Here is a 15,455-nt window from a genome sequence, read left to right on the forward strand (position 1 = left end):
AAAGTACAAAATCCGTGTGGCCTACATTTGGTTATCTCAACACCTGTATTGGATGCCTCTGTATGTAAGAGTTTGTATAGCATTGCATGCTATGACTAGTTTTGGGGATAAGAAAAAAATGAGAGAGGAAAAATATTTTATTCAATTTTGTATATAGTATTTATTGAATTTTTTTACTTTGTCTTTCTTAGGGGGAACCTGGGGATCCAGGGTTCCTTGGTTTTCAGGTAAGTAGTATTACAGTGAATGTGATAAAGTGTCAATAATAACTTATATCAGAACCACTTTAATTGATGGTTGGGTTTTTTTTTTATTTAAGGGACCTCCTGGTACACCGGGTATTCAAGGACCTGTTGGTCCAAGAGGAGAGCGAGGAAGACCAGTAAGTGTGTTTTAAATATGTTCTCTAGGAAATTAACCTAGCAGAAGAGTCATCTCAGCAAGTTCCATTATGTTGGATTGTAACCTAGCAAATGGGTAGAAAAAAAAAAAGGTTAGAAATAGCAAGTAGGTGTCCTTGAATGCAAAACCTTTTAAAAAGTACTGGAAGGCACTGATTCTACAAGGATGGATATTGCAAAAAAAAGGTACACTTTTGTTCACCCTGTATTGCTGGAGGCTTTTGATTTATATTGTATTTCTTTAACCTCCTTGAAAGAGTCTTGTTTGTAAAGATATTGAATGTAGTCCAGTCTACATCCCCCTACACTGAGTTATCAAAGATATCAGGTCCTAAATATGTTATCTTTTCTGCTCGTAAAGGATATGTATATTAGCTCTCCACACTTCCCACAGGAGATCGAATAGATAACATTCTTCATTAGTATTTAGAATACAGTTTTATTTTTAAACTATTTTTCAGTCATTTTTTCCAAAATCAACATTTACAGCATTGACGTTGACAACTGTTGCTGAATAGTTCTTTGGGAAGACTGTGTTCTCTCCAGATCCCATTTTCTACATTTCTTATTACCACGGTTAATGGTTTTGTGGGTGAGAAGCAGATGTTCAAATTCAGTGTATTTTATTTCCTTTAGGCTTGCTTTATTTTCCTGTAAGACAACTTTACAGCATTTGGTTTTTTGTTTGGGGTTTTTTTTTGTTTGTTTGTTTTATCAAAATTTGTAGACGTGGTCTACATCACTGATTTGGGGAAGAAAAAAAAATAATATAGTGCTTCTTCCACACAGCCTGCACAGCTGTTTGCAGGGACACCCTTCCCTGTCTACCCCTCCCCCAAATCCAGATCTAGGACTAAATCCAGAGCATGCTAAACCTTCCCAAAGTTAATTTTCTGCAGTGCCTGCTTTATCATCTGGAGTAAGCTGCACCTTGTCTTTCTCCTCTGGTCGTCCTAATGGGAAATCTCCTCAGTCCTTTACTTACACTTTCTCTAGAGTGAACCCATGAAGTTCATGAGCTTCACACAGGAGCCCCACTTGCAATGACTCACATTCCCAGTGCACTGTCTTGGATGTTAGGAATGCTATGAACCATACATTTTCTGAGGCCCATGACTACATCCCTCTGGTTGCCATCTTGGCTACATCTCTTTTGAACACATGTCCAGAGCAGATGGATCCCACCATCTCCAGCTCTTAATAAAATATATCCACCTATATTTACCATTTCTAAGGCAGTGGCTCATCTGTGAGAGGGACCTGGGAGCATTTCCCAGCTCTGAGTTTGCATCATTCCTCTTCCCTAAGCCCTAGATCCCACATGAAGGCAAGTGTGGCTCCCCTAAGTCCCTGCAGGGCTTCCAAGCAGCGGGATGCCCTGCACAGTGCATCTGCCCAGCAGATTAGACAGCGGTTCACAGACTACCTGGCTAACCAAAACTGATTCAGAAGTAATTTTTTCAGAAGTCGGTTGTTATTGCACACAAAGATACACAGCAAGTCAGAGATGCATAGCGAATGCAGGTCTCACCTGAGTGTTGTTACCTTTTCCTTGCATGTTGGCCTTGATTTTGCATAGCCCAGTTACATCCCCTTCAGGGCTCAGTAGGTGGATGGTTTGATCTGCAGCTCACTCTCTTTTCTGTGCCTCTTATTCACCATCTTCCTCTCTGAATAGGTCATGCTTCTTATTCACCCCACCTTTCCCGCTTTTGACAGAGTTTTTAATGTGTAGAGCCCTTCGGAGCCTGTTAACTACCATGGCTGACTGAAGCAAGGCAGGTTGTCTGTCCAATTGATGGCTTTCCTACTCTTCTTCTTGTAAGACTCTGGCAGCATTTTTTCCTGTTATAGTTTCATTTCCCACCATCTTCCTTTGATTTCATTCTGTACAATACCAAATAGGTAATCTGAGATGCATATGACAGTTCAACTCCTTGTACAGACCGATGCAGTACTAAGACACAGTCCAGTGAAGCACTTAAAGGCATGCTTAACTTTAGGTGTGAGCTTAAAATGTTACTAAGTCAGGATCCAAAAGCACAAGCTCGGATTATTTGAAATGAAAATGGGATTTCATTAGGTCTAAGGTGGGAGACCGTTATTTTATTAGGAAAGGTTACAATGTGACTTAGGAGGGTAGTTTTCAGAACAGTAAACACAGCTAATATAGAGGATAACTCACTGAATGCTGAGGAACACACTGCCTTATAAATATGTACTTGTATTTCAGACATAAAGTAACTGATCTCCTGCACACATTGATTAGAAAGCAACAAGTAACTTACTTTCCCCTATTGTGTTTCCCCAGGGACCACCAGGGCCCCCAGGACCACAAGGACCACAAGTAAGTTTTTGTGTTAGAGTTGTTTATGTTGATTTTGTGTCACTGAGGTTTATCCAAGACCCCCTTGAAGGCAGTAAAATAAAGAACCACAGGCTGCACCAAAGGCTGTGTAGCACAAGACCTACTGTGTTGGCTGCATACCACAAGAAGTTAATCCTACGCTGGATCGCCTACCCTGAAAAGATTAAACCAGTTCTAGAGCCAGATTTAATTTGCTACTGTGGTCACAGTAGCTTCCCATGAACAGAGAATCCTTGCCGTCTTCACAATATTCAATTATATCTCAGCGGAAAAAACATATGAGTTCATTGTTCCAGCCCACTTAGGTATTTTTATTTAACATTCAGTGCTATTAAAAAACTTGCAAAAGAAACGCTTGATCTTTTCACATTACTCGGTGAATGACTCAAAGTCTGTTGTAAGAAGCACCAGGAGCATGAGATTGTAATTAGAGTTGTCTTTCTGAATGTTTAGGTCTATAAAAATACTTTTAAATCTATAAAAATACTTTGAGGTAAACATAGACTATTATTTGATTGCAGTTCTTCAGTGGTGTCCTACAGACTTGTAAGCCTGAAAAGGCCTTTCAGCATGTTTAAATTTGATTTTTTACATTAAGAAACTGAATCGTACACTTAGTAAATCTTGACCTATTGTTTTTGCAGGGCAACAGGGGCCTTGGCTTCTATGGAGAAAAAGGTGAACAGGTAAGGAAAAACTAATGAATTACTATCACTACTAAAGGACAGGTTGATGTTATTTGCTATCTATAAAGGCATTTATTTTAAATACTCTCTTAGTTTTCAATTGTATTACATAATTATAAGAGAAGAACAAACAAGTATAGCTTTGAAATTAATTATAATTTCCATAAAGAATGCCATAGCTAAACTGGCTTCTACATGTCTAGGTATAACTGTACCCTCCTCTACACCAACACAAATCAGAGAACAATTCTGAAGTTTATGGAGCCAGATCGCTTTATATAAAGCGATAGTCGCTACCGTCATTCTGGAAACATACAGGGCAAGAGCGAGTATTGCTATATGTTCATCCCAGCACAAAATAAATTTGTCTTGGTGTCAGTTTATTCAGAGGTTTAGAACCACACTTCTAGCAGGGGCAAATCTGCATTGCTCTTTTTGTTGCGGTTCCTTAGACCCTGTGCCGATCAATAGCTTGGCAAGGTATTGAAACTTAATAAATGTACCCTTATGCTTTTCCTGCAGGGCTCACCAGGTCCTCCAGGTCCACCCGGGCTTCCTACAAGAGAACTGACGGGTGTCTCCCCTGACAAACATAAGGTAACTACAGGATATTTTGCTAAAATACACAAGGAACTAAGAGCTCTACAGGACCAAAACTAAAATATTGTACAAATGTGCTTTTATATATAGTACTTAGAAGACTTTAGAAATCTGCTACTTTCCCATAGCTTGGATCATGAAGTTTTTATTGAAACTATGGTGGCTAAAGTCATTCAGAAACCACTTCTCACAGACTAGAAGTGCCTTAGGCAAACTTTTTCTTTTTGTGTAAGTATGCAACTACTGTCCATCACTCACATCTTACCATTTTACAAGCAGAAATACCTGCCGAGAAATAATTCAATATCTTGTTTTTCATAATAGTGAGTGAATGTTTCTTCCTGTAAAAAAAAAGCGTATCTTTAGGGAAGCTATCTGAATTATTGTGTTTGTAATTTATCTGCAAGGTGCATATATTTGTATACCTACAGTTAAGACTTGCTCATACGAATTGGAGAAATCCTCAACAGCAAGATGCAGTTTATTCTCATCTATTGCTTCTTGCTGGGAGCAGAGGTACTCATACCCTGTATGTATATATTGTGTCAGACACCAACCTCCAGAACAGTAGTTTTTCATCCCAGATTTGAAGCTGGAAAGTTCACATGGCTCATGCAATTTCTGCAGTAAGATAAGTAAATCAGTATGATCCTGAAAGATCTAAAAATACCTTTGACAGTCTGCAATCTGCATTGAGTAACATACGTGTGGGGATTTCCATGGCTAAGCAGAGAAGTCAGCATATGAGCTACTTATCTGCAGAGCCTTTATATTCAATGAAGATATCATCAATATAGTGAGTAGACTTTAGGCTATGATTTGTCTCATCCTAGCAAGAACTCTTACTTTTGATCAGGCAATTCACAGATAAACAGTAGGTAAAAATGGGAGAATGTGCATTTATTTATAGACTTTACTCAGGCACTCACCACCCAGGCATCTCGTGAACAAGCCTGGAAACAACCCGAGGTGTTCACATTTCTAGAAACCTTTTCATAAAAAATCATAAAATATTTTTTAAAAAGCAACTTTAAAAACTTGTTATGAAAACGTTCATTTCATATGACAAGTGTATGAATAAAGAACAGGACGAGTGGTGGTTTCTCTCCTGATAAACATTTGTCACCTTATGTTGTAGAAAAATTATTGAAATGGAAATGAGAATGCCTAACATACCTGAATACTTTTTTCTTTATTCTTAGGGTGAAAGAGGAGAACCTGGACAAAAAGGAGAAGTTGGAATTCCAGTAAGTCAAGCAGAGAAGAATAAAGACAAATAGTAATATTGAAGTTAATGCTGGTGCATTCTTCATTGAAATGATGTGATATAGATGTGGAGCAACATAAGCAGAGACACCAGTTCTGACGTTTTAGAAAAATGACCCAACATGACATGTAATAATTCTACAGTAGGATCAGTTGTTCTCTTACTGGTTCACTGAAATAAGATTTTTCCCTCACACATTTTTTAATTTTAGCTTTAACTATAAATAAATCTGTTTACTGCTGCTGATCTGCTGCTTTGTTTAAAAATTCCACTAAATTTTATTAAATAAGTATATATGGAAATTTTCTCAATCCTTTTCAGTCTACTCCCCAGCACATACAGACTTTTGGCCTCGCTGGTCATTAAGTCTGTTGAGTAAGTGGACAGTGATCCCATGTGTTGCTGTATCATTTAGTTAACTCACAGGCAACCTCTAGACTGTCTAAATAGCTTTGCCATTAGGTGGTTCCTTTTTTCTTCCCAGAGTGGTTTAAAATACAGTCTTTACCAATTAGGGATGCCTCACTGAGCATTTTGCAAAGCTTTATTTTCTCAGATGGTCTGGGCAGCTTCTCCACAAGGTTATGGGAGAAGGTCACAGTGTGAGCCCTGATGCCCTCCGTGTGCAGTTGCTAGCCAGTTCTTCAGCTGTTGGTCAGATTTTACACATGTAGAACTTTGTTGACTACATTAGGAAAACAGTAGATTTTATGCTGATGTAGCAAAAGGGGATATGTGTTTGTCCCTTTTTAGGTTTTTTGATAGTAGGATGGATAGCAGCATGCCTGTGTTTGCCAAATAGCTCTCTGAAGCTACAGTTTGGGCATAAGCTAAGTTGCTTAACTGGTTTTATAGCTGAACAATTGCTTTGGCTCTTCTTCAGAGTTGCAGCCACAGAAGAAATAAAGAAGGAGGAGATGGTAGGAGGGAAACCCTGTCCTCTCCCTGATGGCCTGCTTCTGCTATTGTAATGAAGCAAGCATGTTACACTTAAAATTAAGGACAACAGTTCTTTCACATTAAGCTATTATTAGATCCTCCATGTGTTACAGTGATATTTTCTTCCTGTTTAGCTGCCATAAAACAGCGTTACAATTTTTTTGGATGTAATGAAGAAATGTATTGAACTAACCTGTAATGTTTCCTAGGGTGTACTTCTCTATGCTCCTGAAAAAGGTGAAGAAGGGGTAATGGGCTTTCCAGGACAAAGGGTGAGTCACTCATTAAAGGCAAAATTCACCCAGCTGAATGTGCAAATCCACGCTGAGAGTTTGCCTTCAGGAACAAAACACAGGTTAACAAACTATAGAAATCATAGTTCTTCAGCCCACCAGGTTGTGGCCATCTCTTAAATGCCTGACATAGGAAAGTGAAAAGGCCATTTTGAAATGGTAGTGGGAGGAGGGCCCCACAGGACTCACAGTATACCTATATCATCATTGGGAAGCCTTGTGCATCTCTTACCTAAAGCTGTGCTCACTAACCTCAGCTACTGTCCTGGTCCTCAGCATAGACTGTATTTCATTGTTTCCATCTTAGCTCTCTTCAGACCATGGTTAACAAACATGAGTTTGGCTGCAGTTACTTGTGACCCCAGGAAATAAGCTAATTTAAATACTACTACCTTGTAGCATCTATGGATCTTTTTTTGGGGCAGTGTTTAAGTGCTAAAGTGCTTAAATAGAGTGAGAACAGTACTTATTTAGAAAAAGTCTCAGCCATCTTTAAAATCTTCACGGTCAATTTACAATGTATTGGTTAAGAGATAAAACTCAAATACCAGATTATATTTCAGACCTGTTCTGTTTGCACCATGCATGAATGTCACTGATAAAGTATCTGAAATCGGAGTGTTAGTGTTAGAGTTTCAAGCTGTCAGATTTATTTTCTCTAAGAAATCATAATGGTTCTTAACCATTAGGATGTTAAGACGTCACTTAATTTTGCTAATTTTATTGTGCCTTCATAGGGACTACCTGGCATCAATGGTTTTCCAGGACTCAGTGGAGAAAGAGTGAGTATTTCATACAAGACTGTTGTTTCTAACACATAGGTAGACAATCTGTCAGAAAAGTAAACTGTAGAGGACAAATTCTGCCTGTAATTACACCAGCTGTAGTCTAACAAATATCATCTGGATTTATCCATCATTGTAATTTTGGGTCAGTTATTTTTCTCATCAGTGAGGAAAAAATAGCCCTATAATTAAAGTCTGTTTTGCTTAAAACATTAGCATGTTTTAAGAGCACGACAGGGAGGTGTCGTTTTCATTCCCACTACTGTGACCATGATTTCTGTAATTTTCTTCCTACATGCAGAAACTTACTTCTTTGAATAGCTTTCTGCAGATGTGGTTGAGATGTATGGTTATCTTGAATATCACAAAAGAAGAAGAAAAGGAAGCTGATAAACATACCAGTTAAATCTCTGTCCCCAAGGAAACACACCCAAATATTTAAAATAACATTCTGTCAGACAGAGAGGAGCTCATACTTTTTGTTTGGTCTCAGAAAAAGGCTTCCTCAGTCAGCAGTAGAAATAACTTCCATGAGGTATTCAAATAGCTGTGGGATGCATGACTTTTCCATGCTTCTCCATCCTTAGTTGTTTAAGGATTTGTCCTGCCACCAAGGCACAACAATAATAACATGAAACACACAGGACATGAAAGTACATGAAATATGAAAAATAACATTTGCACAGGTATTTGGTCCTATCACAAAACCTGATGGTGAGGAGGGAATACTCTATCAGTAATACGTACGTGGAGAGGCTGATGCAAAACCCATTGAAGCCCACTGATTGACCTTAGCATAAGTTCATGCTCCAGTCAGAAATGGCTTCCTCTTACTGAGGGTTAGCCACAATTTTAGCAGAAGGTACATTGGTTTGGATGGAGTATCACTGTATAACTTGTGTATGAGATGGGACAGCCTACTTGATGTGCTGCTCACAACGACCTCCTTTTTGTTGATTTTTGAGTTGATTCTTAAGAAAGACGGTTAAGTTCTGCCTGCATATAGATGAAGCCACAGTTAATTAGGAAGCTGCTGCTTCACTTTTAGACCACCAGCTCCACCTAGTGTAAAGAGATATTACACCTGATACACAAGAGGCTCCTTTTCTGATGGTGTGATGTACAGTTGCCATTACGGAAAGGTCTCTGAAGTGTGTGGTCCAGTTTGTGGGACCTTGCTGAGAGCTGTGGTATTTGTAGTGCTTCAGAATTGCCTAAGTGACTTATAGAGCTGGTTATTAACATTCAAATTCTGTGTAGGAGTTGTGAGGAAACTTGGGAGATGCTGAATTTTTAAAAAGCTGGCTAATAATCCACACAGTGTGCATTATACAAATCTACTGGTTTCAGTACATATGAACATTTTCTATAGAGAACAAAAGTTGTCAAAGAGCCGAGTAGAGCATACAGAAGAGAGAATCACTGAAGTGCATCACTGAAATCTGCACTTTGTGCACCCCCAGCAGCTGAAATACATTCTCGTGTGATAGGATCTACCAATGTTTTACCACGTGTTTTAATCCATGTGCTTCGGATTTCAAACCTTTTAAGAGAATTGAAGTGGGCAGGATCTTAAATATTATAACATTTGCTGGGGTAGGGATGGAAAATATTCTCTGGGTTGTGGGCATGCCCAGGGTGAGAGAGCTAGATATAGGTGCCTTCAAGGCTGGTCCTCATTCATCCAGGACATCCACATCCATCCTTTTCGGTTAAACAGGCTCCAGTCACCTGGAAAACAGCAAAACAAACCTGTGCACTTCAGTGCTATCTCGCTGCTCGCTGTTTGCATTCCAGTGAAAATATGTCCACTCGTAATGACTCACGACACGTTTAGTCTTCTTACAGCAGGTTAGTGTGTCCTGGCTGCCTGGCCCATGTGTCTCAGGGTCAACTGGCATGGAGGGGAGCCCCTTTCTCCTCCCCCACCCTGCAGCCTCCATGGGATGATGTGAGTGTAGGTGCTCTTTCTATCTGCATCACTGCCAGGGGCAACAGAGCCTGTGCTACAGCAGGTCCTTCTGACCTTTGATGGGAGTTAGGCTTGGTCCAAGATGTCATCCAAGAACATCAAAACACAAGCAGACTTAATGGTATTACCCAAATTACTACACCTCAGGGAGACAAACAGCTCAGCTCTGTTGCATGGTTTTCACGCTAACATCGGAGGAAGCCAGCTGCTACAGAGCAAATAATTTTATTCTCTCATTTTGATGTGTATTACAGGGTTTTCCAGGAATTGATGGTTCACCAGGTGGCTATGGTCCTAGGGGAAGCAAGGTACTGCTTTACTTTCATTTACTAGAAGCAATAAACCAGATGTGATTTTGCTTTCTTTTCTGTCATGTAATAACAATTGTGTTTGTCATCACTGTAGAACCAGTTATGTGGTTTGTTAACTTGAAATTTCTGAGATTTCTTAAAAGCCACATCAGTGCTTTTCAAAGTTTGTTTCTTTGTGTTTCATGGGCATACTGTTCCATTTGAAAAGAAATTCTCTAGCATAATGTGCTTAGATGTGATATTTCAACTTCTGTTAACAGGGGGAGCCAGGCGAGATCGGTCCTCCAGGACCAGTTTCCTATTTTCCTTCCCACATCCCAAGGAAAGGTACATCTCTTTTGCTTAGATTGCTTATCTTAGCTGCATTTTACTACCTTCTACATAGATTAAAAGCATGAAATTCTGAGAATTCGACTCATTAAAAGACTGTGGTTTGCTAACTGTTCCAGAAGGTATAATTGCCTTCCAAGAGAGTGCCCTAATCACCTTCTTGCAGGCAGGTGGCTTCTTTGTCTCTCCTGCTTAAGCTGGATTGCCCTACAAAAGGCATGTATTACTGTGACCACAGAGAAGAAACAAGCAAAAAAGCGTGTGACTTTGCTGTCCAGTGAAAGGAAGAATGGGAGAGTCTGTCTTCTGCGTCCTGTTTCAGAGACTCTGGATAAAGTGCAGCAATGCCAGCGGAGCAGAGACCATTCTTACAATCTAATATTTAGAAAGGGGGTGGGGCGGAACCAACAACAACAACAAAAAAAACACAACCAAACATTAAAAAAGCCTTGAGGAATAGAAAAGGATTTTTTTCCCCTTTCTTAAATTGACAAATTTCCTTTGTGATCTTTCCACTAGGCTTGTAGCACCCACTGTCAGCTGTCCTGCAGAGCTGTGGTGGCTCTGGCTGGCCAGACTAGAAACACATAGAAGATGATACCAGTTTGCCAAGGCCAAAACTATTCCAGGGAAGGTGCCAACAAAGAGGAAGGATGATCACATGCCATTGCCCCAGCCTGTGCCCTCATACTGTGGAGTTTACTAGTCTTGTTGAAAGCCAGAGAGTCTAACAATGAATGGTTCCCTTCCTCCCAGAGAAAGGGGGCAAGAGGCCCAAAACATTGTTCAAATCACCCTGAATATGCTGCCAGGCTTTTAGGAGCTGTAGAGACTGTGTAGGGAGAGGAGGAAGCAGGCAGAGGGCTGAACACAACACATGTCCTCTAGTATCCTTGACCTTTGACAAGAGCACAATACTTTCTGCAGGCAATAGCTGGGCCCAGGCAGATGCTTTTGGTACTGGGGACCAGAGGAAAGCTCATGTATCATACGTCTGTTAAAATGGCAACTTCTTGTAGGAAAAGGAGGGGAGAGATGGTTTTCTGTGCTTCCCAGGAGCAATGTAGCTCTAGCGGCATACTAGTAAGAGATGAGGGAGATTCTCCTTCCTGGGCTTGGTGGCTCCACACCATTCCTGTCACAGGCCATGCTCAGCTCCCAGGTATTTAGGCTTTATAGAAATCTCTCAGATATATTTCTTTATTCAGACTGAGGCAGCATGTGGTAGCAGGTTTTTGCATTTCTGAAACTACCTTTAAGAAATTATTTAAATTCTAATAGTCTGAAGCCTTTGAAGTTCCTAATTTTTACTTTTTAAGAATTGAGTGATCTGCAGTGTATCACAAGCTGACATTTATGGGTCACAAACAGCATCACACTAACATGTGTTTTGTGGAACCGGGGATGCCTTTCAGGTGCAAGAGGTGACCCAGGCCTTCCAGGTGTTACTGGACTACAGGGAGACACAGGAGAAGAGGGAGATCGTGGTCTGCCTGGTCTTCCTGGATTCTCTGATGGTAATATCCCAGCAATACATTTTGCCAACAGCTTAACTTTATAGCAAGTTTTAATGGATATAGGGTCAGGGTGGGGGAAATCTATGTGCAGACCATGGAATATGCAGTGCAGAGTGTTAGATAACTAACTGTAGGGGCAAAAACTGAGAGGAACATTTTCCTTCAGCCTTGATGGGGCTCTGGCAGAACAACTGAAGTAGAGATGATGGCAGAGCCTTGCTTCAGTTACTGCTATTGATTTGCTCAAGTGAAAAGTGCAGTTACCATCTTTGCTCTAGGCTAAATATCTTCATTTTTCCTTGCATGCTAGATGCAGTTGCGTGAACTTTCCATTCTGCTACATGACAGTTCTTTGAGCAGCATGTTAAGAAATTGTTCTGAACTTCTTCCTTGGTTCTGTTTCAGCGGATGGGGATAAGCCAGGCTTACCTGGAGAAATGGGACCAAAAGGTGAAAAAGGTGAATTAGGATCTCCTGCTTATCAGGCAGGCCCGCCTGGGTTTCCGGGTAAGCACGGCCCACCAGGACTCCGTGGTCCACCTGGTCCCACTGGACCCTCCGGTAAGTGCATAAAGAGAGATGACGAGAACTCACAGGAACATCTTTGCTTATTTTAAAGATACCTTTGGCAAGGCAAAGTGAGAAAGTAGATTGAGGGAATGAAACAAAATGGATGTCAGGGAGGACACACAAGGGAGAAGTGTTGTATGTTCATCAGTGAAGGAAAGGTTTGCATGGTTTTACACATTCCTGGCAACGTCTGAAAGAAAAGGTCTGTTTTGGACTGGGGAAGGGATATGAGGCTCAAGGAGTGTCTGAGAGAGCTGGATTTCTTCCTTAGCCTGGAGAAGAGAAAGCTAAGGGGAACCTTACTGCTACCTTCCACTACTTCTTGGGACATCATAGGGAAAGTGGGACCAGATGCTTCACTAAGGAGCACATCTCCACAGCACGAGCTGCAACAGGGGAATTTCTGCTTGGATATTAGGAAAAACCTTTTTCACCATGTGGGTGATCAGACACTGGAACAAGTTGCCCAGAGAGGTTGTAGACTCTCCATCTTCAGAGATACTCAGTACTCAACTGGACGAAGCCCTGAGCAACTTGCTGTAACTTTAAGGTTGGCCCTGCTTTGAGCAGAGGGTTGTACCAGGCCATTTCTGACTGAAATCATGCTGTGCCTCTGTGACAGGCACCACACTGCATTGCAAGAGCAGGAGTGGAGAAAAGGATGTGCAGGAGGCGATCCAGAGCAGGCAGTCTGTGGCACTGCAAAGTAGATCGTGCTAAGAGAGAGGAGCTGTTGTGGTATAGCCAGCAACTCAGCCCCACACAGCTGCTCACTCACTCCCCCACCGGTGGGATGGGGGAAGAGAATCAGAAGGGTAAAGCTTGTGGGTTGAGATAAGAACAGTTTAATAATTAAAATAAAACAACAGCAACAATAATGCAACAGAAAGGAAGACAATGAGAGAGGCACGAAACCCAGGCCAGGGAAAGGAAAAACCAAAGGAGGCTATTTTAGAAGTGAGTCCCGTTGTCTGACTCCATTCTATCTGGGGTGCCATGTCACCACAGGACTTGTTTTTTAAGACTCAGGATAGTGTTCCGGGCAGTGGTGTGGGGGACGGGATATGTTTCCAGCCAGCCGGTCATTTCTTCCACCATTGTAAGCACATGGCGCTTGCCTTGGCTGGTCTGTGGGAGTGTGATATAGTCACTCTGCCAGGCCTGCCCATATTTATATTTCAGCCATCGTCCCCCATACCACAGAGGCTTTACCCATTTTGCTTGTTTACCCGCACATTTCACATTCACGGATAACCTGTGCAATAGAATCCATGGTCAAGTCCACCCCTCGATCACGAGCCCATCTGTATGTCACATCTCTTCCTTGATGGCCTGAGGTGTCATGGGCCCACCGAGCTAGAAATAATTCACCCTTATGCTGCCAGTCCAGATCCACCTCAGCCACTTCAATCTCAGCAGCCTGATCTACCTGCTGGTTGTTTCGATGTTCTTCAGTGGCCCGACTCTTGGGGACGTGAGCATCCACATGACGTACCTTTACAACCAGGTTCTCTACCCGGGCAGCAATATCTTGCCACAATGTGACAGCCCAGATGGGTTTGCCTCTGTGCTGCCAGTTGTTCTCCTTCCAGTGCTGTAACCACCCCCACAGGGCATTTGCCCCCATCCAGGAGTCAGTACAGAGACAGAGCACTGGCCACTTTTCCCGTTCAGCGATGTCTGATGCCAGCTGGATGGTCTTTACCTCTGCAAACTGGCTCGATTCACCTTCTCCTTCAGCAGTTTCTGCGACTTGCCCTGTAGGACTCCATAGAGCAGCCTTCCATCTCCGGTGCTTTCCCACAAGGCGACAGGACCCATCAGTGAACAGGGCGTATTGCTTCTGGCAGTTTGTTATACAGTGGGGCTTCTTCAGCACGTGTCACCTCCTCCTCTGGTGATATTCCAAAGTCTTTGCCTTCTGGCCAGTCCGTGATCACTTCCAAGATTCCTGGGCGACAGGGGTTTCCTGTTCGAGACCTTTGGGTGATCAGTGCAACCCATTTGCTCCACGTAGCATCAGTTGCATGATGCGTAGAGGGGACGTCTCCTTTGAACATCCAGCCCAGCACCAGCAGTCGGGTGCCAGGAGGAGCAACCTTCAATACCAACCACTTCTGAAGCAGCTCAAACCCCTTCATATGCTGCCAATATCTCTTTTTCAGTTGGAGTATAGCGGGCTTCAGACCCTCTGTATCCACAACTCCAAAACCCCAGGGGTCGACTTTGGCTCGCCTGGTGCTTTCTGCCAGAGGCTCCAGGTAGGGCCATTCTCCCCGGCTGCAGTGCAGAGCACATTGTTTACACCTTGTCCTGCCTGGACTGGCCCAAGGGCTACTGCATGAACTGTCTCCCGTTTAATCTGTTCAAAGGCCTGCTGTTGCTCAGGGCCCCATTTGAAATCGTTCTTCTTCTGGGTCACTTGACAGAGAGGGCTTATGATCAGACTGTAATTTGGAATATGCATTCTCCAAAAACCCACAACGCCCAAAAATTCTTGTGTTTGCTTTTTACTAGTTGGTGGGGACATGGCTGCTATTCTGTTGATCAAATCCGTTGGGATCTGACAATGTCCATCTTGCCATTTGATTCCTAAGAACTGGATCTCCTGTGCGGGTCCCTTAACTTTAATTTGGTTTATGGCAAAACCAGCTTTCAGAAGGATTTGGGCTATTTTCTTCCCTTTCTCAAAAACATCTATTGCTGTGTTGCCCCACACAATGATGTCATCAATGTAGTACAGATGTTCCGGAGCTCCTCCCTGTTCCAGTGCATTATGGATCAGTCCATGGCAAATGGTAGGACTGTGTTTCCACCCCTGGGGCAGTCGATTCCAGGTGTCCTGGACACCCCTCCAAGTAAAAGCAAACTGTGGCCTGCACTCTGCTGCCAGAGGGATGGAGAAGAATGCATTAGCGATATCAGTTGTGGCATACCACTTGGCCGCCTTTGACTCCAGTTCGTATTGAAGTTCTAGCGTGTCCGGCACAGCAGCACTCAATGGCGGAGTGACTTTGTTCAGGCCACGATAGTCTACTGTTAGCCTCCACTCTCCATTACACTTCCACACGGGCCATAAGGGACTGTTAAATGGTGAGCAAGTCTTGATGATGAATCCTTGGCTCTCCAGTCAGTGAATGAGCTCATGGATGGGAATCAGGGAGTCTCAGTCGATGCAATATTGCCACCAGTGCACTGTTGTGTTGGCAATTGGCACCTGTTGTTCTTTGACCTTCAGCAACCCCACAACAGAAGGGTCCTTTGAGAGACCAGGCAAGGTAGACAGCTGTTTAATTTCCTCCGTCTCCAAAGCAGCTACACCGAAAGCCCACTTGTACCCTTTTGGGTCCTTGAAATACCCCCTCCTGAGGTAGTCTATCCCAAGGACGCACAGAGCCTCTGGGCCAGTCACAGTG

The 15,455-nt window shown here is 42.5% G+C and overlaps 1 protein-coding gene across 2 annotated transcripts in view; it reads left to right on the plus strand.

The window, feature by feature from the left end:
* Positions 1–15,455, plus strand: part of COL4A2 (collagen type IV alpha 2 chain) — a 149,359-nt gene that overhangs the window by 97,375 nt on the left and 36,529 nt on the right. For both annotated transcript variants that reach the window (XM_075090759.1, XM_075090769.1), the window contains exons 9-20: positions 192–227; positions 320–382; positions 2,713–2,748; positions 3,414–3,455; positions 3,978–4,052; positions 5,258–5,302; positions 6,471–6,533; positions 7,292–7,336; positions 9,566–9,619; positions 9,883–9,949; positions 11,368–11,469; positions 11,875–12,030. In XM_075090759.1, coding sequence (XP_074946860.1) covers positions 192–227; positions 320–382; positions 2,713–2,748; positions 3,414–3,455; positions 3,978–4,052; positions 5,258–5,302; positions 6,471–6,533; positions 7,292–7,336; positions 9,566–9,619; positions 9,883–9,949; positions 11,368–11,469; positions 11,875–12,030 — 784 coding nt within the window. The remainder of the gene's footprint in view (positions 1–191; positions 228–319; positions 383–2,712; positions 2,749–3,413; positions 3,456–3,977; positions 4,053–5,257; positions 5,303–6,470; positions 6,534–7,291; positions 7,337–9,565; positions 9,620–9,882; positions 9,950–11,367; positions 11,470–11,874; positions 12,031–15,455) is intronic.

Source organism: Phalacrocorax aristotelis, chromosome 1 (genome assembly GCF_949628215.1).
Source record: "Phalacrocorax aristotelis chromosome 1, bGulAri2.1, whole genome shotgun sequence".
Lineage (NCBI taxonomy): Eukaryota > Metazoa > Chordata > Aves > Suliformes > Phalacrocoracidae > Phalacrocorax > Phalacrocorax aristotelis.